Source organism: Gopherus flavomarginatus, chromosome 18, assembly GCF_025201925.1.
Source record: "Gopherus flavomarginatus isolate rGopFla2 chromosome 18, rGopFla2.mat.asm, whole genome shotgun sequence".
Classification (NCBI taxonomy): Eukaryota; Metazoa; Chordata; order Testudines; family Testudinidae; genus Gopherus; species Gopherus flavomarginatus.
The window spans coordinates 19,970,760-19,996,404 of NC_066634.1; the positions used below are offsets into that span (position 1 = coordinate 19,970,760).

Sequence of the window (25,645 nt, forward strand, 5' to 3'; positions counted from 1 at the left end):
TTAACCTGAACGGAATTTTTTATTTGGCAACATTTTCCAAAACGTCGACTTCTCTTCCTGATTTGAGACAGGGAAACATTTCTGAAACCTCGCACATTTCCCCAGCACAGACCTGTTTCCCGCCCAGAGCTGAGAGCATGGCCTGTGGGACTCTTCTCTCCTGATTCTAACCACATCTCTTCCTGCTCTCCAGCAACAAAGCCAAGCTGTTAGCAGCTGCCTCCACTGGCGGCAGCTAATACAGGAGGGAAGCCATGCAGATCCTAGAGAAGTGGCCGTCTCAGGGATGCGCTGGGCAGAGGGTGAAGCCCACCCTGAGGGAAGAGCCTAGAGGGCAAAGTACTAAAGCCAGTCACTGCAGCGCCTCAGAAGCGGATCACCCCCACTCCGCTGGCACCCAGGAGAGGTCGCTGGGATGGGTCAGGCTGCGTGTGTCTAGCCGGGAGTGTGGTGTTAATGCACCCAGGGAAGGACAAGGCTACCCTACATTCACCAGCGAGGCTGCAGCCCCACCCCGCTGCCTTCTCAATCCCGGCCCAGCTCAGCCTGGCCATCTCTAGCCGCTGCTGCTTTGTGGTATCTGAAATATAGGAGGACATAGACTCCGGTCAGAAAGAAACCCGGTGATCACCCAGTCTGAGCTCCTGCAGACCCCAGGCCGGAGAACCCCAACTTAGCCATTCCAGCAGCCAGCCCATAGCTGGTGGTCGAGCTAGGGCAGAGCTTCAGACGTTCAGTCACGATGGAGAGAATCCAAGTGATGGAGAAATTCCCTCTCCCCCTGGAGGAATTGCTCCAATGGTTAATCACCCTTGTTATTAAAGATTTCCCCTCTGAATTTGTCTTATGACAGCTCCCATCATTGGATCCCATTTTGCCTTTGTCCACTGGGTTGAGGAGCCGTCTACTCTCAGAAATCTCCTCCCCATAGAGTGCAGACAAACTGGGAAACCAAGTCACCTCCAACCCTTCCCTTGGCTAAACTAAATAGATCAAGCCTCTTTGGTGTCTCGCTAGGCGGGAGGTTTCTCAGTAACATGGAGCCACGCAAGAGAATGGTCGTTCAAAGCCTGCACCCCTGTCACAAAACCACAGCCCTGGGGGGCTGATTCACACCCCCACAGGACAGGCTGAGACAGGCTGAAGGCTCACTGTGCTTTGGGCTCCAGGCCTTTAACTTTCACTAGCCCTCACATTCTCTGCAGATGCTTCAGCGGAACACGAACTAGCTTTCTGTGTGTCATATCCCCTCTACTGTTCCCAGCTGAAGGCGATTCTGCTTTGGCTCAAGGGACAGGGCTTTGGTGGCATGAGCCAAGTTCCATCCCCATTATCGCTGGCACAGGGTGGAGCAGAGGCATGGGAGGGGATCGGCAGCCGGCAGGAAGTTAGAAATGTTTATTTACAATAGGGATCATCACACAACACAACAGAGCAACAGCACGTGTGGGGATGGGGCACACACAGGATCACAGCACAAACACCTGCCGCCCACTGGGACACTGAAAGGAACCAGATACCGCTCAGGGGCCAGCATGGCTAGATTAACTGTGGATGCAGCTACTGGCTTGACCTTGGAGCGAAGGGACCAGATCCCATAGCAGACAGGGCTGCTGAGGCAGACTCTGGGCATGGGGCTTTTAGCTCTAACAGCTGAATGCCCAGTGCTGAGCCGGGCTGAGGCTCCTCCAGGCCCATCAACAGGCTGGGGGTTTAGAGCAGCTGAGGGACCAACGGCCAAAGGTCTCCCGAAGCCCCGTGTGCTGCCATGAACCCAGATGAGGGGGAGCACAAGGGACACTCCCCCAGCCGCTGAGACGCGGGAGATTTCACGCACCAGCATTAAAAGCAGTTCAAGCCACTGGAACGGCCAGAGACTGAACAGCTTGCACGTTTCACTGCCTCCAGGGACGACCCGCTCAAAGAGCCGGAGGCTCGTGCCTTTCCCTGCTGTGTCTCTCCTGGGTGCTCTGACCAGGGGCCTGAGCGCAGGGCAGCCTGCCCGCCTAGGCAGGCAAACTGGCTGCAAGGCGTCTCCCCTCTCGGCTGCCTCGGTGGGACGTGGTTAGCTGGGAGCAGCCGGTGCAGGGCGAGGGCTTGGCAAGATCAGACCGGGCCACAGCTTCTGGGGTAGCCCAGAAGCAGGTAAGTGCTGCCCCCGTCTCGAGCTGGCTTGGCCTCCATGTTAAGAGGCTGCCCCCTTTTCCCCCCACTGATTGCAGGACTCCAGCCTCCTGGGGGCTCTGCTCTGAGGCTGGAACAGCCGGGAAGCTGCCCGTGGGGGGTGGTCAGGCTCCAAGGCTGAGGCTGCAGCTGTGAAGGGCTGGGATCCACCCAGGGATTCCAGCAGCCCAAGGGCAGGTCAAAGAGGCCCGGAGGATCCTCTTATCCCAGCTCGGCGCTGTCAGCATTGAGAGGCCAAGGCCGGCCCAGGGGGTAAAACACCTCCATTGCCCTGCTGCCTGTCTCCTTCAATGCCACGGCTCCTGCTAAGGCTGCAGCATCAGGCTGCTAAAACGGAGCTAAACGGGGGCGGGGGGGGAGAGGGGTGGAAGATGGTCCCATCAGCCTGTTGAGCTCAGAGTTCTCCATAGGACCCTCCACTCCACAGTGGCCTCCCCCCCTTCCCCAAGGGGTCAGAAATCCACAAGCCACAGTGGGGCAGGCGCCCCCTAGCTGCCACCAATGTGAAGGGAGTCACTCCCAGGAGGAAATGTCCCATGATCCTTTGCTCCTGGGCTACTTGGGTACAACTACAAAGCCACCTGCCTTCTGTCCAGCCTGTGGGGGTGGGGATTTATGATGGGAACAAGCTGGGGGGGGAGAGGGGACTAAAATCCTGAGCCCCCTCTCCCAAAGATCCACCTTGCTAATCTTCTCTTGTCCAGCCTGGAGCAGAGCCCAGAGACAGCAGGGCAAAGGGTCCCTGTGGGAGAGAGAAGTCCTGGCTCGGCCCCATGGGAGCAGCAGGGAGGGCTCTGAGCCTCGGCCACGTGCCTGCCCTCCCGCTCCCAGACTCCACTGGCTACGTCCTGGTGTCCAGGTTGTTCATGTACTCCTGCAGCGCCTGCAGCCGGGCGTCGATCTCGGACAGGTCGGCCGACGGCTCATCGTACAGGTTCTCTGTCAGAGGAGACGAGTATTCGTTGGCTTGGCCCTGCGATCGCCAGCCCAGCCCCGCACTCTAGTCCCTGGTCCCACGAGTGCCACAGCCACAGGAATGGGGAACTGCTCAACAGGGAATCTCTCTGCAGCCCTGTGAGCAGGATCAGGCTCAAGGCCGGGCGGAGGGGAGCCGAGTATGGAGAGGGAACTTCTGAGGGAGGAGAGGTTGGGCGAGGGGGTGGGGGGGAGGAGGGAGGAGAGAGGGCACATGTGCAGGGATCGAAGAAACCATAATCTGCAGAGACCTTGGGCTGCTCCAGGAGGATTTGCAAGGGGCTGAAATGCAGCCAGCTCTGGGGTGGAGTGTGGCAGCTGCTTATATCGGGGGTGGCAGTGAAAGTAGCTCGTCCAGCGAAGCTCCAGGGCAAATGGAATTTGGCAGCACACGGGGGTTAGGAGCCTGGCTCATGGGAAAAGGGCAGGAGGCCTCAGTAACCATGATGGGGACAAACGGAGCGAAATGAGTAATTCAGAAGACAGCAGCAACTGCTAGTGCCACGAAGGGCACTGGGGTCAGCACAGGCTGCAAGGGGAGAGCGCCCCCTGCTGGGCCCACACTGCAGCACAGCCCTCTTCCTAACCAGCTCACCTTTATCCGCTCGCTTGGTCGCGGTGGGGGTGCTGGCCAGGCGTTTCCTGCGCCCGGCATCCACTCGAGGGGCCTGCAGGGAGAGGAGAAAGCTGCAGGGTCATCTCCTCTGGGCTGCCCAGCTGGGTCCCCCCAGCTTGTCCCCGTCCCAGCCAGCGCCACACTTCAGCCAGCAATTACCAGGGCTATCGGAGATGAAACCAAGCTGACAGGGACAGAGTCCTGTTCCCTGCTGACACACTTAGCCCCAGGGTGCAGGGAAAACGGGACACCTGGGTTCCGGACCACACCAAGTCAGCGGCAGAGGTGGGAACAGGCGCCAGCTGTCCTGGCTCCCAGCCCCCCTGCTCTAACCACTCGACCCCACTCCCCTCCCAGAGCTAGGGAGGGAACCCAGGAGTCCAGGCACCCAACCCGTGCTCTAACCACTAGACCCCACTCCCATCACAGCCCCTCCCCTTCCCCTCGGTCTCCAGTTCCCGGATTCGCCCTGTGCTCTCGGATGTACTCCAGGTCATTTAGCACTGAAGGCAGGGGTGCTGCCTTGAGGCAGCTGGGTGGGGTGGGAGACCCTGGTGCCCACCACGGCCCCAGCCTCTCCCAGCCAGGGGCGACTTGGAGCACTGAGCTGACCCCCTGCAGGAGGGGAAGGGAACCTTTGTCTTCACGTGGCCCCCCTCTAGCTGAAGCACTCCAGGGAGCAGTGAGGAATTATATCCTCAGCCAGTGGCTCTCAGCAGGAAGAGATTCAAGGGCTCCAGCATGGGCTTTGCCCCCACAGAGAACAGGCCACGCCAGCCCTGGGGGCAGCCACCTTCACGTGACGCACACAGGGATCTGGAGCACTATGCCTGCTGCCCAGAGGGCCCCCCCCGGCTGCAACATGGCCCCCTCCCTGATCCCCAGCTGCAGCACTCAGGGCAGCACAACAGAGCCTGTGTCCCCCGGGGCCCCAGCTAACCTCCCACCCAGGCTAGTTGAGAGGCGCCCTGACAAAGAACCACTTACCCCGCTGGGGCCGTTCCAGGAGGAGGAACTCAAGGGCTTCCTACCTCTGGGTGCTCGCCGCCTGCCCCTGACGGAGAGAGGGAACAAGGCAGTGTGATGGCGCAGTGCTCCGCCAGTTAGCGCCCTGCAGGCTCGGATCCCCGCTCCCATGGCTAGCAGGGGTGCACTGTGCTGGAGAGGCCAGGCACTTGTCCTGGGAGCACTGCCGCTCAGAAACCTCTCTATGCGGCACCAGGGCCCCACCATGGCAGCTCCGGGGTAAACCAGCTCCCATGCCCCCAGCATCAATCTCTAGTCTCTGGCATCTCAGGAGTCCCCACAGCCACCAGCGCCCACCCCCCAGGAAGGCCTCGCGCACAGAGGACGGGCCCAGCTTCCGAGAGAGGTCTCCAGCTGCGGGTGCCCACCCTCGGCGCCCTGAGCGTGGCGTGCACAAGTGTTGAGTGGAACACGCTCCAGCCAGAGGCAATGGGAGCTGTGACTGCTCAACCCTCCAATAATCAGGCCCCAAATCAGAGATCACGTCTCAAAAGTTGGGTCAAAATGACTTGTGGAAGCAAGGGAGAGAACCCACGTGTCCTGGCTACCAGCCCCCTCGCTCTAATCACTAGATCCCACTCCCCTCCCAGAGCCTGGGAGAGAATCCAGGAGTCCTGGCTCCCAGCCTCCTGCTCTAACCATGAGATCCCACTCCCCTCCCAGAGGCAGGGAGAGAACCCAGGCGTCCTGGCTCCCAGGCCCCCTGCTCTAACTACTAGATCCCACTCCCCTCCCAGAGGCAGAGAGAGAACCCAGGCATCCTGGCTCCCAGCCCCACCCCCGCTCTAACCACTAGATACCACTCTCCTCCCAGAGGCAGAAAGAGAACCCAGGCATCCTGGCTCCCAGCCTCCCTGCTCTAACTACTAGATACCACTCCCCTCGCAGAGGCAGAGAGAGAACCCAGGCGTCCTGGCTCCCAGCCTCCCCTGCTCTAACCACTAGATACCACTCCTCTCGCAGAGGCAGGGAGAGAACCCAGGCGTCCTGGCTCCCAGCCCCCCTGCTCCCCCGTCCCAGTAGCAGATTGTGATTTCGTTACCTTAGGGGTACTGGCTCGGAGTAATCATCCGCCTCGCTGCCTGAGCTTGCTGAAGAGCGCCGGCTGCGGAAGCTCTCCACTGTGGGAGTGAGAGACAGTAAAGGGGAACTCAGTCCTGGGCGGGGGGGTCCCCAAAGCCAGCGCCCCTGCCCCTCAAACCCTCCCACACACAAACCACCGCATTCCTCCAATGACCTCACTGGGGCAGGCCCCCTCTAGGCACGGACTCTCCCAACACCTGCTCCAGCCTTGATCAGCTGGTCCCCGGAGAAGGGATGGCCCAGGGGGTGGGGGATGTGGCCATGGAGCTCCCAGGCAGCGGCAAGCTCAGCGCAGTACCCCACCCTGGAGACAGCCCCGGTCCCCGCACGTACCCGACGAGCTGCGTCCGCGACTCCTGCCCAGGCTGTCTCCATTGAAGGCTGCCAGGCCCCGGGAGTTGGAGCAGCCCCAGCTGCCTGGCGGTGCATCACCCGCGCCCCGCCGGACCCGTCGCTGGCTGCGCCCAAGGGAAGAGGGTTATGCACAGAAGCAGGCATCTCGCGACCCGAAGCTTCCTTGCCAAAACAGGCTGCCTGCCCCTGAAATGCAGCCACCTCTTGGGTGCAGCGCGGCAGCAGACACGCAACTCGTGGCAGGAAGGGAAGGGAAATCACAGGGGGACCAGAGGGAAGCAGAGGACTAGGACCCCGAGGCTGACGACCCCGCCCTTGCTAAACAAGCCGGAATCCGTAAATGGGCCCTGGGGCTCCAAGATCTTGGTGAGTTTCAGATGTCACCTGCCACTGGAGCTGTGTCAATGCCTTCTGATTAACCCTTGTGGCTCCAGCACCCTGCCCTCCCCAAGGATGGCGGAAGGGCTCAGATTGAGGGGACAGTGCCCACCAGAGCACCGGCAAGAGTCCGCTTCCCAGGCAGCACAGGGGCCACTGAACGCGGCGGCTAGAGGTGGAAACACGTGGCCCTGTACATCCCCCAGGGACACCCTGATCTTCGGGGGGTGGGGGGAGGGACTTACTTTTTCAGTTCAGCCTCCTTCTGCTTCCGCTCTTTGGCCTTCACAAAGGCTGTGGGGTCAAAGCGTGGCGGCCGGGTGCCTGGGAAAGGGGAGACAGGCAGTGGGGTCAAAGGTGGGGTTGCTGCTGCCACACCTGGGACCAAGATGGGGGGGTGGGTAGAGGTGCTGCTGCCACACCTGTGATCTGATCACCCTACAGTGCAGTGTGAGGAAACAAGAGCCCTGGGGACGGATGGTCTCCATTCCCAGAATGGGCACAGCACGGGCAACAGCGGGGCAAGCCCCCCAATCCCTCCTCAACAACATCCCCTCCCCACCTTGACGGGACAAGACTGGAGTTTGGTCCCCCTGGTCTATTCAGCTCTTGGCTGAGGCTGCTGACCGGGGGCTGCGTGAGGTGGACCCCACCCCGGCTGGCTAGGAGCTGGACTGAGGCCCCAGGCCCCCAAACCTCATCTCACACTGGGGACCAAGGCCCAGAACGTTGGTCATCACAGCAAGATCTGGCTCTGAACCAGCCACCTGGAGCAGAAGGGCAGGGTAGACCCTTCCCTGCCCTGACAAACTGTTCAGGATTCAGCCGCAGGGACTGGAGCAGTGGGGAGGGGGATTGCTACCTCCCCCACATCACTGCATGTGACCAAGGTTCTCATCTCGCCCGGAGACATCACTGTGGGGGATAGGCCACTCCCACAGTGCTCAACCTAAGGTCCCCAGGCCCTGTGATCTGGGCAGGGGACCCGCCCAATGGCTCCTCTCCTACCCCCTCACCTGTGGGTGATGGTGACTGGCGAGGGAGGCGGGTCTGGCTCCCGCCGCGCCCTTCTCTGGACGTGGAGCGTGGACGGTTCACCGGCCAGGTCCTGCCACGCTCCCGGGAGTTGGAGCGCTCCCCGGAGGTGGAGCACCGCTCCTGTCGGGCCATGGCCGCAGCGCTGCTCCGGCCTGGGGCAGCGTGACTGAAGCCACGGGAGGACGCCGATCGGTTCTGAGGGGATGGGCCGGTGGGGGTCAAGCGCCTGGAAAAACAGGAGGGAGCAGTCAGAGTCCTAGACGTGAAGGACAGGCCCGTTCGGGTCATCCAATCTGGCCTCCTGCATCACACTGGCCACAGAATCCCCCCAGATATCCCTGCATCCAGCCCAGAGCTGAGTGTCAAGCTAGAGCAGAGATATCTAATGTTAGTGAAAGACTCCGAGCCCTGGAGCACTCCCTATCCCTAACACTGGCTCAGTCGTTCCAATGGTCAATTCCCTGGCGCCTTATTTCAAGCCTGAATCTGTCTAGCTTCAGCGCCAGCCACTGATCTTGTTCTGCCTTTGTCTGCTGGACTGAAGAGCCTCCGCTCTCAGAAAGTCCCCCTGTGCCACAGGTTCACTGCTCCGTGCCGGCAGCTCTCGTTAGCCCTGACGAACTCACTGCCCAGACCAGATGATCTGTATCCAACTGGTGCCATGGGAGGTATCATGCCCAAGCTGGTAACACGCTGGTCCCAAAACCAGCGTGTGGTGGGGGCACGAAGGGTTATCAAGGTGCATTAGCACAACGTTCCGAACATGTGTTTGGCGAGCAATGCGTAAGCCCAATCTGCCCTAGACAAAGGAACGTGCATTTGCTCATCTGACTAGCCTGGTGGCCAGGCAGAGGCAACACACGTTCATATACACGTAAGGTAAACAAAGCTCACGAGTAGGGAGAAGCCAGCCTGGCATCTATGCCCCAGCAGAGACATGGTGTCTGGGCTTACTCTGCGACGAGCATGTTCCCGAGGGTTCCTGGGCTCTCACAAGAGCGGGAGAGTACCTGGGCAGCCAGGCTGAAGGAAGACGGGTGAGAAAACTTTGAGAACAAAGGACTCTAGTTGCTTAAGTTAGACTGATGTCTTAGAAGCGAATTTTTACTTCTGTTTGTTTGGAACCATTTGTGTCTTTGCCTTATACTTGGTATCACTGATTCCTTTTCTTAATACACCTGTTTTACTTTTCCCATAACCCAGCTCAGAGCTTGGATTGAAACAGCAGGTTTGCTAACCCCAGTAAGGTAACAAGCGGCTGTGTAAGGTTTTGTGAGCATAGCAGTAAGGAGGAAAGGGGGTGTTGCAGAGAGACGGCTCTGAGGAACCTGGGAATAGGGGTTCACTGGCAGAGCCTTGGTGAGTTTGCTGGCAGGGCAGACATGCCAGCATGCCAGGGGGCGAACACAGTTTAGCAGCAGCAAAACTCCCACTTGCAGAGGCCAAGAGGGATAACACAGTAACTCACAGCTCTGGGAACCCCAGCGGCTTATCACATCTACCCAGGGAGGTGCTGACAAACCGGGGTGGCGTCACCTCTGAACCATTTCGGGGATAAACTAAACAGATCCAGCACCTTCTGTCTCATGCTCACAGGCAGGTTTCCCAGCCCTTGGCTCGTTTTCAAGGCTCTTTCCGAATCCTGTCTAATTTTGCAGCATCCTTTTGGATGTGCGGACACTAGAACGCCCGGCATCGCCCTGAGAGCTCCTGGTTAGCTGGTTCCCACCATGGCCCCTTGATGCTATTCAGAGTGACTGCTTTCCAGGACACAATCCCCCAGCTCACAAGCGTGACCTACATTCTGTGTCCCTAGGTGCCATCAAAAAGATGCAGCCACCAGGGCTGGCTCTGCCCTGCAGAAGCCCCAGTGACCCTTCAAGATGGCCGTGGGTAAGGACTGATGTCCACCATCCTCCTTACCCTGTCCCCTACCAGATCTCATGCGTCAGGACATATTACAATCCCTGCAGAGTGCAGGAAGGAATCTTCCAGCATCACCCAAGTAGCCAGATGCATTATGGGGGATTCGATCCTTCCTCTGTAGTATCAACTATTGGCCAATACCAGGGGACCAGTATTTAAAGACCAATGGGCAAAACCTGGGCTCGAGTGTCAACAGAGGGGCTGGGATCCTTAGACAGGTGAACGAAAAACATCTGCTTCAACCCCGCCTAGAGTACTGATCCAGCCTAGAGCAGCTGGTGTCACTCACCCTTTCTTGTATAAGGCCAGCTCATTGGTCAGACTCTTCACTCGGACACGGAGGCTCCTCTCCGATGCTTTCACCTCTGCCAGCTGCAAGGAAGGGGAAGAAATCTCATTGCTTCAGCTGCTGGACATGCTCTGGAATGGGCCCAGGAAATCGACCCAGCAGACAGTCTTGCAGCCAAGCCAGACCATGGAATCTGGGCAGGGCTACATAACTGCCAGCAACATTCCCCTTCACTTCCTGACCTGAACTGGGGTGCCATGGTGTTGTGTTAAACAGCTGCCATGTTCCACCCCAGAGGTGGCTGCATTTCAGTGGTGGGCAAGTGAGCCCTGTACAGAGAGCCAAGGGCTTTGGGATCTTTGGGTGTATGGTGCTGTGTAAGATCTCAGGGTAACAATTATTACTGGGGCTGTCAAACGATTACAAAAATTAATCGCAGTTTTAATCCCACTGGTAAACAATAATAGAATAACACTTATTTAAATATCTGTGGCTGTTTTCTACACTTTCAAATATATAGATTTCAGTTACAACACAGAATACAAAGTGCTCACTCAATATTATTTTTTATTACAAATATTTGCACTGTAAAAAAAATAACCGAGGCATTGAGAGTGGTAGCAACTTGCCTAAGGTCACAGAATGAGTCAGTGGCAGAGTCAGGTTTAGAACCCAGGAGCCCTAGCTCCCAGCCCCCCTGCTCTAACCCCCCTTCCCTCCCGGAGCTGGAGCTTGGACCCAGGAGGCCTAATTCCCTGCCTCCCTGCTCTGACCACTAGATCCCACTCCCCTCCCATGCTGCTTCCACTAAGGTTCGTCTCTCCTTCAGAGCTTTGCCTTTAGGAAGCTCTAGTGCCACAACTGAGGAATCTGGAGTCCTGACTTCTGGTCTATGGGGGGTGATGTCACACCAGCACTGGGGGACGGGCCGGAGGAAGAGAAAAGGGGTTGTCACACCAGGAGGCATGTGGGGAGGCTGTTACACCAGCGCCAGGCTGGGTGTGGGCCCTACCTGGGCAAGACTGTTACACCATCACCTGACGGGGAGGGAGGGGGGTTACGCTGGTGCCAGGGCCCAGCCAGGGGGTTCACTACCCCACCTCGTCAGCCAGCTGCCGGTTCTCCTGCAGGCGCTTGCTGGCTGCTCGCTGGTGTTTGCTTCGCTCCTTCAGCAGCTCCTCCTCCAGGCTCTGCACAATCTTTTTCAGGATCTTCACCTCTTTCCCGGCGCTGCTCTTGCTGCACAGTTTCAGCTCCTCCTGCAGCCCGAGCAGGGCTGACTCCACCTCTTGCTTCTCCTCCAGCACCTGGGCCAGCCTGGGGAGGCAGAGACACGCACAGGCAGGGTTTAGGGGGCACAGTGACTCACAACGGAGAGGCAGAGAAGGCTGCGAGGGATCAGCAGGGCCAGTAGGAGGCGCTGTGACATACTGCTATGGTGAATCCCCTTATGGCAGCAGACCTCAGAGCACTGGACGAACATTAATTCACACTTAGACTCGCTGGGATGAGACGATAAGCCCCGTTTTACAGAGGGGAAACTGAGTCACAGAGAGATGTGGTTTACTCCAGGTCACCCAGTGAGTCAGCGGCACAGCCCAGAACAGAACCCAGGAGTCCTGGCTCCCAGGCCCTCTGTGGTAATACCCAGATCTCTCTCCTCCCTTAGGGTCAGTCTGAAGCATTGAGCGGGTATTCTTATCTGAGGGGAGCAATAGCTCAGTGGTTTGAGCATTGGCCTGCTAAACCCAGGATTGTGACTTCAATCTTTGAGGGGCCATTTAGATATCTGGGGCAAAAATCAGTACTTGGTCCTGCTGTGAAGGCAGGGGGCTGAACTCCATGACCTTTCAAGGTCCCTTCCAGCTCTATGAGACAGGTATATCTCCATATACTTTTTTATTATTATTATTATTATTTTAATTAGTGGATCGGCTGGGACAGCTGACTGCACCCCATGTAGTCCGCAGGTGCTTGAGACAGCGTGGGGGGAGGAATCAGCTCAACGCCGAGGCGCCCATCCCCCAGCCCCTCCCCTCACTCACTCATCCCGCAGCCGGCGGATCTCCGCATCCCGGAAATCCCTGCCTGGTTTGGCCTTCAGCACGGCCAGCTCCTCCTTCAGCTCCCTGATGACCTTCTGCAGCGCTACCGGGTCTGGCTTGCCCACGTAGGGCAGCGGGAGGGGGTAGTGGATCCTGTGCAAAAGCAAGAGACAGGGGCAGCTGGAATCAGCACATGCTCTGAGGTTGCTACAGTCACATGTCTACACATCCCCCTATATCACCCCTCCTCTCCAGTTAGATTAATAGCTGGAATTAATTAGATTAATAGCAGAAGGGACCATTGTGATCATCTAGTCTGACCCCCTGGATAACCGAGCCAGAGACCTGCCCTGAATTAATTCTGCTTTGAGCTACAGCAGATCTCTCTGACAAACACCCAGTCGTGATGGAGAATCCAATATGACCCTTGCAAAGTTGTTCCAATGGCTAATTACTGTTAATGGTTCGAGCCTCATTTCCAGCCTAAATTTGTCTAGCTTCAGCTTCCAGCCGCGGAATCGCGTAAGCCCTCTGTCTGCTATCGTGAAGAGTCCTGAGCAAAGACCTGTTCCCCAGGTAGGTACTTATAAGACTGAGATCAAGTCACCATTAACCTTCTCTTTGTTAGGCTAAACAGATGCAGCTCCTGGATTCTCTCATTATAAGGCAGGGTTTCTAAGCCATCAATCATTCTTGCAGCTCTTCTCTGACCTCTCTCGATTTACCAACATCCTTCTCGAGTTGTGGACACCAGAGAGGGACACAGGATCCCAGCAGCGGTCGCATCAGAGCTAAATCCAGAGGGAAAATAACCTCTCTGCTACTACATAAGATCCCCGGTTCATGTAGCCCAGGACTGCGTTACCCCTTTTGGCCATGGTGTTGCACTGAGAGATGGCTTCAGCTGATTATCCACCACGCCCCCCGAGCTGCTGTCGTCTTCCTAGTCCACCCCCTGCGCCGAGCTGCCCTTACCTGTCAAACTCGACGGAGTAGATGAGGATGAGGTAGCGCTTGGAACTCAGCAGTGAGGACTTGGAGGCAGAGGGCGTGTGCCTTGGGCCCAACCCAATCTTCCGGCTCCTCAGCGCCTCCAGGTCAGTGTAGGTGAGGAGGTCCAAGGTGACCGACTCGCTGCTCTGCGGGGAGACGCGCTGACTCAGAGGGACGCACCAGCCCAGCCCTTCGCGCAGCACTCCACAGGGAGGGAGGAGGTGATAGCATGTGGCTGGTGTTGGGGCTGCCCCTAAAGACTACAGCTCCCAGCATGCCACTCTGCACTAAAGTAAGTGACAGCAGTCCAGCGGGATGGAGCACCACATGTAGGGAATTGCGAGGCAGCTGGCGGTTACAGCCAGCTCCATTTTTCCACAGAACAGGGGCGACCCTTGGGCTCCTAGCGAGCTGTCCAGTGAGACCCACAGCAGCCCAGAGCCCCTTCTGCCATTGCCAGGTGCATTTGCCTGGCTGCACTGTTACCTGTGAGCTCTGCAGGCCTCACCTGGCTCAGGGCAGACTCCAGCATGCTGCAGAAGATCCCAAATTGCTTGAAGTTCCCCGTCTTGTGAGTTAAATCTTCAATAACTGGGAGCAAACGAAAGAAGGAGAGACCCTGGTCAGGCAGGGTCAGACTCAGCTCCCCGCAGGAGTTTGGGACTCCCAGCCCACCTGCTCTAACCACTAGCCACCACTCCCTTCCCACAGCTAGGGATGGAACCCAGGTGTCCTGCATTCCTAGCCCCGCTACTCTAACCACTAGCTATGACACTGCTCCCACAGCTGGGGATAGAACCCAGCAGACCTGAACTCCCAAACCCCGTTGCTCTTTCCCACAGCTGATACAGCCCTTACAGGGGAGGTGACCCACGTAATGCGGTTGGCAGGACACTCACAGGCAGCATCAAACTCTCCTCTCCACTGATCGGTGGTGAGCCGGTCCTCCACTTCCACCTCCAGGACGCTCCCGCTCACGGTCATCCTCACAACGTGCTCCGTGCCGCGGAAGATGTAGTCAGCCTGAAGCCCCTGCAGCTTAGCCATGGTGAGCCCTCAGTGCTCTGGCCCTGCGTTCCCAGGCAACCCTGCAGCAGGAGATGGGAGTTCACAGGAATTGGGATTGACACTCAGGAGCCGGGGACTAGGATGGCAGGGGGCTGTGGGACGGGAATGAGAAGCATGAGCAGAGTGGGGGTCAGGATTGAGGGGCACTGGGAACGTAGGGAGCCCAGGACTGGGACAGTAGGGGGGAATGTGGGTCAGGATTGAAGGGCACGGGAGAGCTGTGTGTGGAGGAGGCCCAGGGCTTGGGGCACAGGTGGTTGCAGGCTGGGCCTGAGGGGCATTGGCAGAGCTGGGGGCCGGGGATAGCCGCAACTGTGTCAGGGAACAGGGTTGGGACTGAGGGGCAGCAGCCCGTTCAGCACCACACTGCAAGTTACACTAATCTGTCGGAACTGATCAGATTTCAGGCCTAGCTGGGCCTGCTGAACACATGTGCCTGTCCCCCTCCTCTGTTAGTTCAGGACTCGCTCCAGCCACCCTTGGCAGAGTACCCCATGTTGGGGAATTCCATCTCTCAGATCCAGAGCGTTTCCGCATAGACTCGGTCTGTTCAGACAACACACAGGAGCCCCAGATTGTCCTGTCACTGGGCGTGTACAGCCTACTCCGCTAACAAGGTGACTGTTATCCTTGGAGGTGTAAGCAGGGGAATAGCAAGGTGCAGAGTCTCTAGGTCACATCTTTGGCTTTAGTGAGACCAAAAGGACGCTCCCAAATTGGAGAGGGTTCAGAAGAGAGCTGCTGGACTGTTTCCAGATCTGGGGAACCTGACTCATAGCAAGAAACTAGGGGCTTCTCTACACAGGGTCACTCACCGAAGTAGCTATTCTGGTGTTGTTATTTGAATATAAGTCTCCGCATCAACACTTTTATTCCAAAATACAATGCCTTATTCCAATACAGCTTAATCCACTCTTATTCCAGAATACGAGTGTCCACATAGGGATTTACACCAAAGTCGCTATTCCAGAATCAGGATTTCAGTAAGTTTCCAAGTGCAGACAAGCCCGAAGGAAGCTCAATCTATTTAATCCAAGATTAAGTGGTGATTTGATCCCAGCCGTCAGCAGCTCCAAGGGGAGGAGATCTCTGAGAGTAGGCAGCTCGTTAATCCAGTTGACAAAGGCAGCATGAGATCCAATGGCTGAAGCTGGACGTGTTCAGGCTAGAAATAAGGCACAATTTTTTAACAAGGAAATTAACTAATTACTGAGACAATGGGCCCAGAGACAGGGGAGATTCTCCAGCACTTGGGGTCTTTTAATCTAGCGTGGGTATCTTACTAAAAGATTGGCTGTAGCTCACACCGAAATGGTGGGCTTGATACTGAGATTCCTGGGGGTGTGATGCTCCAGCCGGGGCTCGGGGGGAAGTCACACTGGATGTACAGAATGGTCCTTTCTGTTTACTAGCAGGATGCACAGGCCAAGCCTACGAGCAGGTGCAGAGACGGCGTACATTAGAACCAAGGTGCACGTGCACTGGGGAGCAGAATTCCCTGATGGTGAGCGCCGTGGCACAGACAGGGCCCAGGTGTTTTTCTAACTGTGTTGTCTGACTGACTGTGCTACAGCTCCCAGCACTGGTCCTGCCTTGGAAGTGGTACCAATGGTACTGCAGCTCCCGTTAAGGGCAGTATAGAATCATAGGACTGGGAGGGACCTCGAGAGGTCATCTAGTCCAGGCCCCTGCACACAAGGCAGGACTAGTATTATCTCAACCATCCCTGACAGGTGTTTGTCCAACCTGCTCTTAAAAATCCCCCATGATGGAGATTCCACAACCTCCCTAGGCAATTTATTCCAGTGCTTAACCACCCTGCGACACAGCCTGGTGCAACTGCACTGACGTAATGCTCTATAGCAGAGGTTATCAAACTGTGGTCCGCAAGCTCCATTCAGGTGGTCCATGATAGTTCCCTCTAAGGTGCGTGCCTGGGCGGCCACCCACAACAAAACGAAGGGTGAGACCTCTCTCCTTCCCAGCCCCAGCTCAGGGGCTGCTGTGGTGGGGGAGAGGGTGAGACCTCCCCCTCCTTCCCAGCCCCAGCTCCGGGGCTGCCGTGGCAGGGGAGAAAAGGCACATCCATCGCACTAGAAAGTTAAGACTACTGATATTAAAATATGAGTTGTGTGCTTTTATTTGTAGAACAAAAACACGTTAATTCTGAAGGTTTTTTTTTTAAATATAGTACTTTTATCCAAAGCACTTTACAATAATTAGCTAATGGTACAAACAACATTTGGGAAGATCATTCAGCACTCCACCGAGACCCTCAGCAATTTTCAAGTGGTCCATGAAAAAAAGTTCGAGAACCACTGCTCTAGGGCAGAGGGAGTGGTTGGGTGCTTGCTGGGGCCGCTGTCCACCTGGGGGAGCAGCAGCGCTGACAGGACTAAGCCAGAGGTTCTCAACTTTTTCCATACCAGAATCCACCCTTCCAGTACAGCAAGGGCCAGGGCTCCCAACCCCACGCCGCTTTTGCTCCCAGGAGGACAACCCAGGGAGGAAGCTGTTTGCAGCGTCTCACAGCTGAGAACAGGCTGGCTGCATCCAAGCCAGTCGAGCCGTGATGGCTGCACCCACTCTCAAGACCAGGTACAGGGGGGGTGCTTGCGCAGAGGAGGCCAACAGGTGTAGAGGGAAGCAAATGTCACTATGGAAAGTGCAGAGCTGCTGCTCCAGGGCTGCCTCCTGGCTCCCACCAGCCCACACAGGGGATCCCCCAGGCAGCACTGTCCCCCACCTGTCAGAGAGACACACACAGCTCCATCCTGACCCACGCAGCTGGAGGCCTGGCTCATTTCTTAGTGGGCATGACAGGGAAGGTGAATGGAAAGCCACGGTATAAACAGGGGCTGAACAAGCAGTATGCTGGAGTCAGGATGTCTGTGCTAGCTAATGACAGGTTTCGGAGTAGCAGCCGTGCTAGTCTGTATCCGCAAAAAGAACAGGAGTGCTTGTGGCACCTTAGAGACGAACACATTTATTTCAGCATGAGCTTTCGTGAGCTACAGCTCACTTCTTCGGATCTGTATGTATAAATATCTCCTGTCTGTGTTCCATTCTACGCATCCGAAGAAGCGAGCTGTAGCTCACGAAAAGCTCATGCTGAAATAAATGTGTTAGTCTCTAAGGTGCCACAAGTACTCCTGTTCTCTGTGCTAGCTAAGATACACCAGAGCACCCTGGTGCGAGGGCCCATGGAAGAGATGAACTGGGAATGTTATACCTGGACACAGCAGGCTGTCCAGGGACCGGCGCCCCAGAAGTAACCATGCCCATCCCGAAGCGCGTGATGCCATGTAGCGCTGTGAATGCAGGTGTGAGCAGAGTTAGTAACAATGGGGCAACCACTACCCGCCCCCTCCACTCAGCAGGGCTTTACAGCAGGGCGAATAAAGGCACCTGAGTCGGATCGAGTTCTTGGGGAACCCCAACAATGGCAAATGTGGGGGCAGGTAGTCAAACCCCCCAAAGCCCCCCCAAAACACCCCCTTGGCTGCCCCAAACCCCAGTACCACGGTGGGCGGAGCAGTGCTGGGTAAGGAACAGGGACTCTGGGGTGAGATGGGGGGTATCGGGGAGGGGACCCCCATGGCGGGGGGGGCACAGGGAAGGAGCAGGAATGGGGGACCCCATGGGGAGGATTTAGCTGGGGGTCAGGAAGAAGCAAAGCCTCCCCCCCCTTGAGCAGGGCAGGAAACTCCGGGGGGGATTTGGGGGGGTTACAGACCAGGAGGGAGGTCACGTGCCAGGGGGGTCTCCATGGGGGGATGGGGTTCCAGGGGGGTCGCTATGGGGGGGTCACGGGCTGGGGATTCCCCGTGGGGGGAGGGGAGCGCTATGGGGGGGGTCACGGGCAGGGGATTCCCCGTGGGGGGAGGGGAGCGCTATGGGGGGGGGTCACGTGCCAGGGGACTCCCCGTGGGGGGAGGTGCGCGCTATGGGGGGTCACGTGCCAGGGGATTCCCCGTGGGGGGAGGGGCGCGCTATGGGGGGTCACGGGCAGGGGATTTCCCCGTGGGGGGAGGGGCTCCAGGGAGTCACGTGCCAGGGGGGTCTCCATGTGGGGATGGGGTTCCAGGGGGGCCGCTATGGGGGGGTCACGGGCAGGGGATTCCCCGTGGGGGGAGGGGCGCGCTATGGGGGGTCACGTGCCAGGGGATTCCCCGTGGGGGGATGGGGTTCCAGGGGGGCCGCTATGGGGGGGTCACGGGCAGGGGATTCCCCGTGGGGGGAGGGGCGCGCTATGGGGGGTCACGTGCCAGGGGATTCCCCGTGGGGGGATGGGGTTCCAGGGGGGCCGCTATGGGGGGTCACGGGCAGGGGATTCCCCGTGGGGGGAGGGGGCCCAGGGGGGGTCGCTATGGGGGAGGGGCCGATGCGGGCCCGGGTAACTCACCACCTCGGTCGCCGGCTCAGCCCAACCGCCGCCTCCCCTGACAGGGCCCTGCCCCGTAGCGCCGCGATCCGCTCCCATTGGCTGCCGACCAACCGCTGCCGGCGGGCCATTGGCTTGAAGCCTTAGTCTGTCACGAGTAAGGCCCGCCTCCTTCGCCCAAGCCAGGGCGGCCACTGGTTTTGTGAGGCCGTCCATCAACCACCGTGCCCTAGTCCCGCCTCTCGCTGTCCCGCCTACTCAGAACCCGCCTCTTTCATCCAGCTCAGATCGATCATTGGCTGTTCTTCGCCGTCGATCCCCATGTAGCCCCGCCTTCTCGAAAGAAGAAGCCTGAAGCCGCAGAGCGCGGCCCTCTAGTGGCTGCTCACCGCATCGCACCCGGCGTGGCTCTTCTTGCTGCGGGCGGGCGCTGGGGTTCGCGGAGTCCTGAGTTCGAGGTCTGCAACGGGCCGCTCCTGGAAATCCCTGTCCTGGCTCCCTGGGCTGAGCAGCAAAGCGGCATCAAAGCATCAGCCTCGGCGGCGCGATAGGGTAAGAGATGGCTCCCTAGCTAGCAAATCCTAGGGGGAAGGGGTTTCCCAGTGGGAATTCCCATGGCCAGGGCAGCACGGAGCTGGCTAAGCCAGGCAGCCCTGTCACCCCATCGTGGCCCAGAGATCTGAGCTTTCTTTAGTACAGTACAGACCCATTTACACACATCAACATCCTTGTCATTGTCATTTAAGCCTGCGTTATTAGAATTCTCGCCATCACTTTCGCGGTCCGAAGTAGTCTCGCAGCCCGTTAATATTTCTTCCTTGGATAGAAATCCTGAAGTCGAGCAATCTTCATCCATCTCCAGCCACTCGGTAATGATTTCCAGCAGTGTATCCAAACTAAAGATTTTTATCATTTGAAAGAGAAGTTTTCCTTTATCCTCTTTTATCTGCATGCGTGTTTGTGGGATGTCGTCTTCCGAAAATCCTTCATAGTCTGCCTCTGACTCAGTGCCCCTGCTGGAGTTTTCCGAGTCTGAGCCGAGGCATCACCGAGAGCCTTCATCCAGCAGTTTTCAGTGGACTTTTGTTTTTCTCTATCCCAAGTTTTTTTAACTAAATAAATAATTCCCTTCACGTTTAACTGGTTCAGCAATTTGGAAATGCCTGACGATGCGCATGACACAATCACCAAAGTCAGGTCCTGGCGATAATTGTTTTTAAAATTCTAAATAATGCCCTGGTCTAAAGGTTGAATTTTTGATGTTTTGTTGAATGGTAGGTATAGCACTCGAAGTTTTCCATCTCTTAAGACCAGTGATTCGGCTGGAGGGTGGCCTGGACAATTGTCAAGTAGCGAAAGTGCTTTGGCTTCGAGTTTCTTCGACCGCAGATGCTTACGAACAGCTGGAACAAGGCTGTGGTGGAACCAGTCGTCAAAAATGTGTCTCGTCATCCAAGCATTTTTGCTGTTAGCGTACATTACGGGCAGTTTGGCTCTACTGAGGTGATTAAAGCAGCGAGGGTTACAAAAGCGGCCAGTGAGAAGAGGGGTAAGGGTATGGCTGCTCTTCTTATTACTACAGAAAAGAAGAGTCACATGATCTTTTGTCTTCTTAAATCCAGCTGTTTTCTGTGTCTCGTAATTAAAGGCTTAAGTCTTATCAGGTATCAGTTTTGCAAATAAATCTGTTGCATTGCAATTATAAAGTTGTCCTTCGTGGTAGTCTTCATTTTGTAAAATCGATTTTAACTCGGCGGGAAACACATTCACAGCCGATTCATCGGCTGACCGGCTTTCTCCAGAAACCGATACCTGCGCTGTGCCATGACGCTTTTTAAAACAACTTCTAAACCCCTTGCTGGCTTGGAATGATTCATCCTCAGTTAAATTGCCAAATGTTGTCGCTTGGGCTTGAAGAATTGGCCCACTTAGCCGCATTCCTTTCAGCCTTTCCTGAGCAAACCACGTGCGCATGGCTTTGTCTGTTGTGGGCTTTGCTGCGTAGTGCACACGTTTTGGCTTAAGCCCCACGGCAGAATCGATATTTTGTACAAAGCCATTCAGTTTAGATGAGTTTTTAGCCATCCTCAGAGAGTAGATTTGGCAGTCCCAATATCTTTTGAAACTTTGGCCTGGGTTTCTCCGCTATTTACTCGATCTATTGCAGCTAGCTTTTCTTCTCCAGTGTAGGAACGCTGACGCTTGCCTTCTGCTATTATATTAGGCCTACGGTTAAAATTTTCTAATGTAGTATATGTACTGTATTACTATATAGCTACAGTACTACTGTATATATTATATATATCTCTAGCGTGACACTGACTAAGCATGCGATACGTTTTTACCAATAAAATGTCGATAAAGACATACAACACATTTCCGCTTCGCACTTCCTGTCGATTTCTGTGTCAGTGAGTTAGTGAGCAAATCTGTAGCACTACATAGCAAGTTCCTGTATCTCATGTTAACGAGTCTCGCATGTTAAATAGGTAGCACTGGGAGGCATGGCGCAACTGCGCTTTAAGCGGATTCGTGTGTAAACGGGTCTGTACTGTAACAAGCCTCTCACCTTCCTGGCTACAAGAAGCCAACTTCAAAATGTGTAATGGATCCAGTGGCCTCTGCCTGAGTCAGCAGCCAGCCTGAAACGGGAGCCCTGGCAGAGCTCTGAACAGCCCAGCAATCATGTGTGGGTTGTTGACCCTGAAACCTAATGACTGCGATGTAAACAGGTTACAGTTCTTAACTATTTTGCTGCCGATTAAACCTGCACACCTGCACATCAGTGCTGTGTGAGTGACTGGGCAGAACTTAAGCTTGGGAGCCAGCACTTTCCTCCCCCACCATCCCATTCCCTGCATCTCTGACACACACAGGGATGTCTTGGCTTCTGTGTGGCCAGCGCAATATCTAAGCAATTTGCTAGAGAAATACCTCAGGTTTGATTCCCTTGGCGGATGCTGCTTCGGATCTGTCCCCATTGTGATCGGATCTATCATCTTTGCAGGGACCCCTGTCACCCCTCAACCCCCACCACTCTCTTAAGAACATTAGAACGGCCATACTGGGTCAGACCAAAGGTTCATCTAGCCCAGTATCCTGTCTTCTGACAGTGGCCAATGCCAGGTGCCCCAGAGGTAATGAACAGAACAGGGAATCATCAAGTGATCCATCCCCTGTCACCCATTCCTGGCTTCTGGCAAACAGAGGCCAGGGACACCATCCCTCCCCATCCTGGCTAATAGCCATTGGTGGACCTGTCCTCCATGAACTTCTCTAGTTCCTTTTTGAACCCTATTATAGTCTTGATCTTCACAACATCCTCTGGCAAGGAGTTCCACAGGTTGACTGGGTGTTGTGTGATGAATTACTTCCTTGTGTTAGGTTTTTAACCTGCTGCCTATTAATTTCATTGGGTGTCCCCTAGTTCTTGTGTTACAAGAAGGAGCAAATAACACTTCCTAATTTACTTTCCCCACCCCAGTCATTATTTTATAGACCTTTATCTTACCCCCACTTAGTCGTCTCTTTTCCCATCTGAAAAGTCCCAGTCTTATTAATCTCTCCTCTTACGGAATCTGTTCCATCCTCCTAATCACTTTTGTTGCCCTTTTCTGAACCTTTTCCAATTTCAATATCTCTTTTTTGAAATGGGGCAACCAGAGCTGCACGCAGTGTTCAAGATGCAGGCGTACCCTGGATGTATACAGAGGCAATACAATATTTTTTCTGACTTATTCTCTATCCCTTTTTTAATGGTTCGCAACATTCTGTTCGCTTCTTTGACGGCCGCTGCACATTGGGTGGATGTTTTCAGAGAACTACCCGCAATGACGCCAAGATCTTTCTTGAGCGGTAACAGCTCATTCAGACCCCATCGTTTTGTATGTAGAGTTGGGATTATGTTTTCCAATGTGCATCACTTCTCATTGATCAGGATTTGAATGTCATCTGCCATTTTGTTGCCCAGTCATCCAGTTTTGAGAGATCCTTTTGTAGCTCTTCGCAGTCTGCCTGGGACTTAACTATCTTGAGTAGTTTTGTATCGTCTGCAAATTTTGCCATCTCACTATTTACCCCTTTTTCCAGGTCATTTTATGAATATGTTGAATAGGACTGGGCCCAGTACAGTCCCCTGGAGGACACCACTATTTACCTCTCTCCAGTCTGAAAACTGACTGTTTATTCCTACCCTTTGGTTCCTGTCTTTTAACCAGTTACTGATCCATGAGAGGGCCTTCCCTTTTATCCCATGACAGCTGACTTTGTTTTAGAGCCTCTGGTGAGAGACCTTGCCTCAGATCTCACCGCTCCTTACACCTCTCTCTTGCTATTGGGCCAGCTGAATCCCCAGCACCCCTTAATCTTTACCTCTCAGGCATGCAGCCCCCCCAATCTGGCTCTCTGCTGCAGGACACAGTCAGCTCCTCTGCTGGGGCATATTCTCTGCATCACCCTGGGAGGTGCAAAGGATCCAGGGACCCTGTTCCCTAGCAGGTTCCCCACTCTGCATTCCCCCTCCTGCCCACCCTCAGCAGCCATCCTCTGCGCATCTGTCCAGCCCCAGAGCAGCCCTGCTCCTTCTACCCCCTTGGAAAACAGTAGCCAGTTTGGGGCAGTGGGGTCACACCAAGGCAGAGGGGGAACAGCCGGGACATGTAGGGATCAGAGAGGCAGAGCCAGGGCTGCTGTTGTGGTCTTCTGGGCATATCGGGCTTTATAGCCTCACAGCTGGGGGACAGTAAAGGAGACTGCAGGGGGTCTCGATGAGGAAGAGGATAGTGGGCCCATAGCAGGCCAGAGCGTTGGGTGTGTGGATGCTGGGACGCTGCTTCTAGCCCAAGTCCCTTCAGTTGCTTGGGGGAATCAGGCTGGTTTCTAGCAGGACGGGTGTTGAGATCCCCTCAAATCTGCCTCAGTGGCAGAGAAACAGGCAGGCTCAGCAGAATGGCCGAGAGGGAGTGGGCCATGGAAACAGAAATCCCTTCCCACCAAGTGCAGGGCTGAGAAAGCTTCGCAGGAGGCCAAGCATGTCTGTCTGGGTATGTCCCTCCCAGCCGCCACCCAGAATGAAAGCTGGCAGACAGGGAGCTCCTCGACCTCTATTGCCAACCCAAAAGGAGATCCTTGCCTGGTGCCCTGTCCCAGAGCCATGCAGAGGAAAAGCCGATCAACCACACCAGCAGTTGCTGGAACAACAACACTGTTTATTAAACAGAAGGAAAAGGGGATAAGGGAGTGTTTCATGTTTAATGAAAAATAACTCTCATAAACAAACCCTCAAAACTCATAACACAGAGAGAACAATCCCTGCCCCCGTACACACACTTAGTGCAATTAACAACATCAGTGAAAACGCGACGTTTATGTGTATGTTAGAATTCAAGGCTTTTTCTGGCATGATTTTAAAAAAAAACTCACACTGCAAAGTCGTAGTGATTCCTGTGGTGTGTAAAACAAAACGAATAACACTTGACTGGGAAGAGAAGTTTCAAACAAAACAAATCTACCAAAGACAAACGCCTTGCGCCCATCCAGCCCGATGGGTGTTGCCTCGTCGGCAAACGCTCAAAATGAAATCTCTGCATGAGTTAGCAGGACAAAGGCAAAACTATGAAACTCCCGGTTCTTTGGCACTGGTTCTCTTCCGACGGAACTCACGGCAAGGCAGGGATACCCAAAACAGGCTGCTGTTGGGATTTAAAGAAACCAGGGTGACTTTCTACGTGGCTGCGTCAAATCCACCCTGGACTTTAAATGCAAACTAGGAAACAAACGGTAGCAAACTAAACTTCAGTTCCAAGCCTCTTCTGGCTCCCGGGTTTTGTCCCAGGGTGGAGGAGGTTTCTTCCCCGGCCGTTCACCGTCTCACGATGAAACCAGCTGAGTTACGCCCGCCTTTGCAGTAGAGGGACTGCTTTTCTTGATTGCACGGGCAGTATTTCAGCGTGTGAGCCTGGTCTCCTGTAGCCCCGCAGAGCGGGCAGACGTAGTTGCGCAGGATGGGGCACAGCACGGTGCCGTCGGCTTGCTTCAGCAAGTGGGAGGAGTAGACCTTCTTGGATTCCCCGTTGTGCTTGCAGAAGTTGCATATGAATCTGCTGGGCGTCTGAGGGGTAGCCGCCCTGCTCTGCCCACTTCCAGGACAGCTCCTGCTCCAGCCCGATGACTTCAGGCTCAAGGCGTCGCCCGGAGACATTTGAAGGGGTGTCCCTGGCAGGCAGGGATCTGCCATCTGACAGGTTAGGAGGCTCCTGGATTCCCTTCTGCGCTCCTCAATAATTTCACCAAGAAGCTTTGACAGGTTCAAGTAGTCCTGCCACATGTTGAAGTCATGCGTGTTCGTGACGGGCGGAGAAGGTGGCCCGGAATGCCAGATGGGCAGCATGGTGCTCGTCAGAGAAGCCCCCTCCTCTGCAAAAAGCTCCTCGACCCCTGCACCGTTAATAGTTTTGACCTACAGTCGGCAGCATTGAGAAGCTGCTGTATGCCCATCCAATGCAAGGAGGTGGAGTCTGAGATTTAAAGGGCCAGAAATCAAAACAGAAAAGCATCCTCCGCTGGAGATTAATGAGTTAAATATCAAGGTTCAGCTATAGCAAACCTACTGGGCGTCAGACGCACCCCTCTTCTAGAAAACTGAATTCCATTCCCCCCCATTCTGCTCCAGAAACTCGTGTCCTAGTCGGGGATAGTCCATTATTTTTTGCCAAGGTCCAGATTTCTTGGTCAAGCTCTAGTCAAGATCCTGACTCCAGAGAAAATAATAAAAATAAACTAACCATCATCATAAGTAAATAAAAAGATTTCGAGGTCCATTCAGAAGTGTCTGCTGGTCCGGATTTGGCCCACGGTCTGCCTATTGACTACCCCGTCCTACTGTAACGTTGTCAGTAGCTGCGATCCCTTGACCTTGATGCGGGAGCCTGGACTGCCTGAGCTAAAAGCCACCCCCTCTTAGCGGTGTTTGCAGCAGGCTCATCCCTATAGCCCTGCAAATCTGCGGCTCACCGGTTTGTAGCCACAGACTTCGTTTGCGGGTCATGGCTTGGATGCGAATACAAATTCTGTATCCGCGCAGGGATCTACTCATCAATCTGTAGCTGGCCTCGCCACTGTTTGAAGGGGACAGAACCCCACCCAGAGCGGGCGTGGCTTACGCTGGTGTCACCAAAACACCCACAAAAGTCTCAAATGCGGCTTCTGTTTATCTCGCTCAGATTGATCCATCAAGCCAAGCCTGAAAGGCATTAGTTGAAAGCTTTTAAAGACTTTTAAAAATGTTT

The 25,645-nt window shown here is 55.4% G+C and overlaps 2 protein-coding genes across 7 annotated transcripts; both read right to left on the bottom strand.

Moving 5' to 3' along the window:
- Positions 1-18,470, bottom strand: CCDC61 (coiled-coil domain containing 61). 6 transcript variants are annotated; one of them, XM_050928074.1, is made up of 16 exons: positions 18,381-18,465; positions 15,283-15,406; positions 14,791-15,140; positions 13,807-13,995; positions 13,416-13,498; positions 12,890-13,053; positions 11,915-12,067; positions 10,970-11,186; positions 9,870-9,952; positions 7,633-7,880; positions 6,862-6,940; positions 6,218-6,342; positions 5,844-5,922; positions 4,763-4,829; positions 3,755-3,827; positions 1-3,123 (listed from the first exon to the last, which is right to left on the bottom strand). In XM_050928074.1, the coding sequence occupies exons 4-16, from the start codon at positions 13,952-13,954 to the stop codon at positions 3,026-3,028; spliced, it is 1,617 nt and encodes a 538-aa protein (XP_050784031.1). In that variant the 5' UTR covers positions 13,955-13,995; positions 14,791-15,140; positions 15,283-15,406; positions 18,381-18,465; the 3' UTR covers positions 1-3,025. The 6 variants fall into 6 exon arrangements, with proteins under 6 accessions (XP_050784031.1, XP_050784029.1, XP_050784028.1 ...); XM_050928072.1 differs by having other exon boundaries at positions 15,259-15,406; XM_050928071.1 differs by lacking the exon at positions 15,283-15,406 and having other exon boundaries at positions 18,381-18,470.
- Positions 18,471-24,219: 5,749 nt separating this feature from the next.
- On the bottom strand, positions 24,220-24,747 carry NANOS2 (nanos C2HC-type zinc finger 2). Its single transcript, XM_050928247.1, has 2 exons — positions 24,557-24,747; positions 24,220-24,460 (listed from the first exon to the last, which is right to left on the bottom strand). The coding sequence occupies exons 1-2, from the start codon at positions 24,745-24,747 to the stop codon at positions 24,220-24,222; spliced, it is 432 nt and encodes a 143-aa protein (XP_050784204.1).
- Positions 24,748-25,645: the final 898 nt, after the last annotated feature.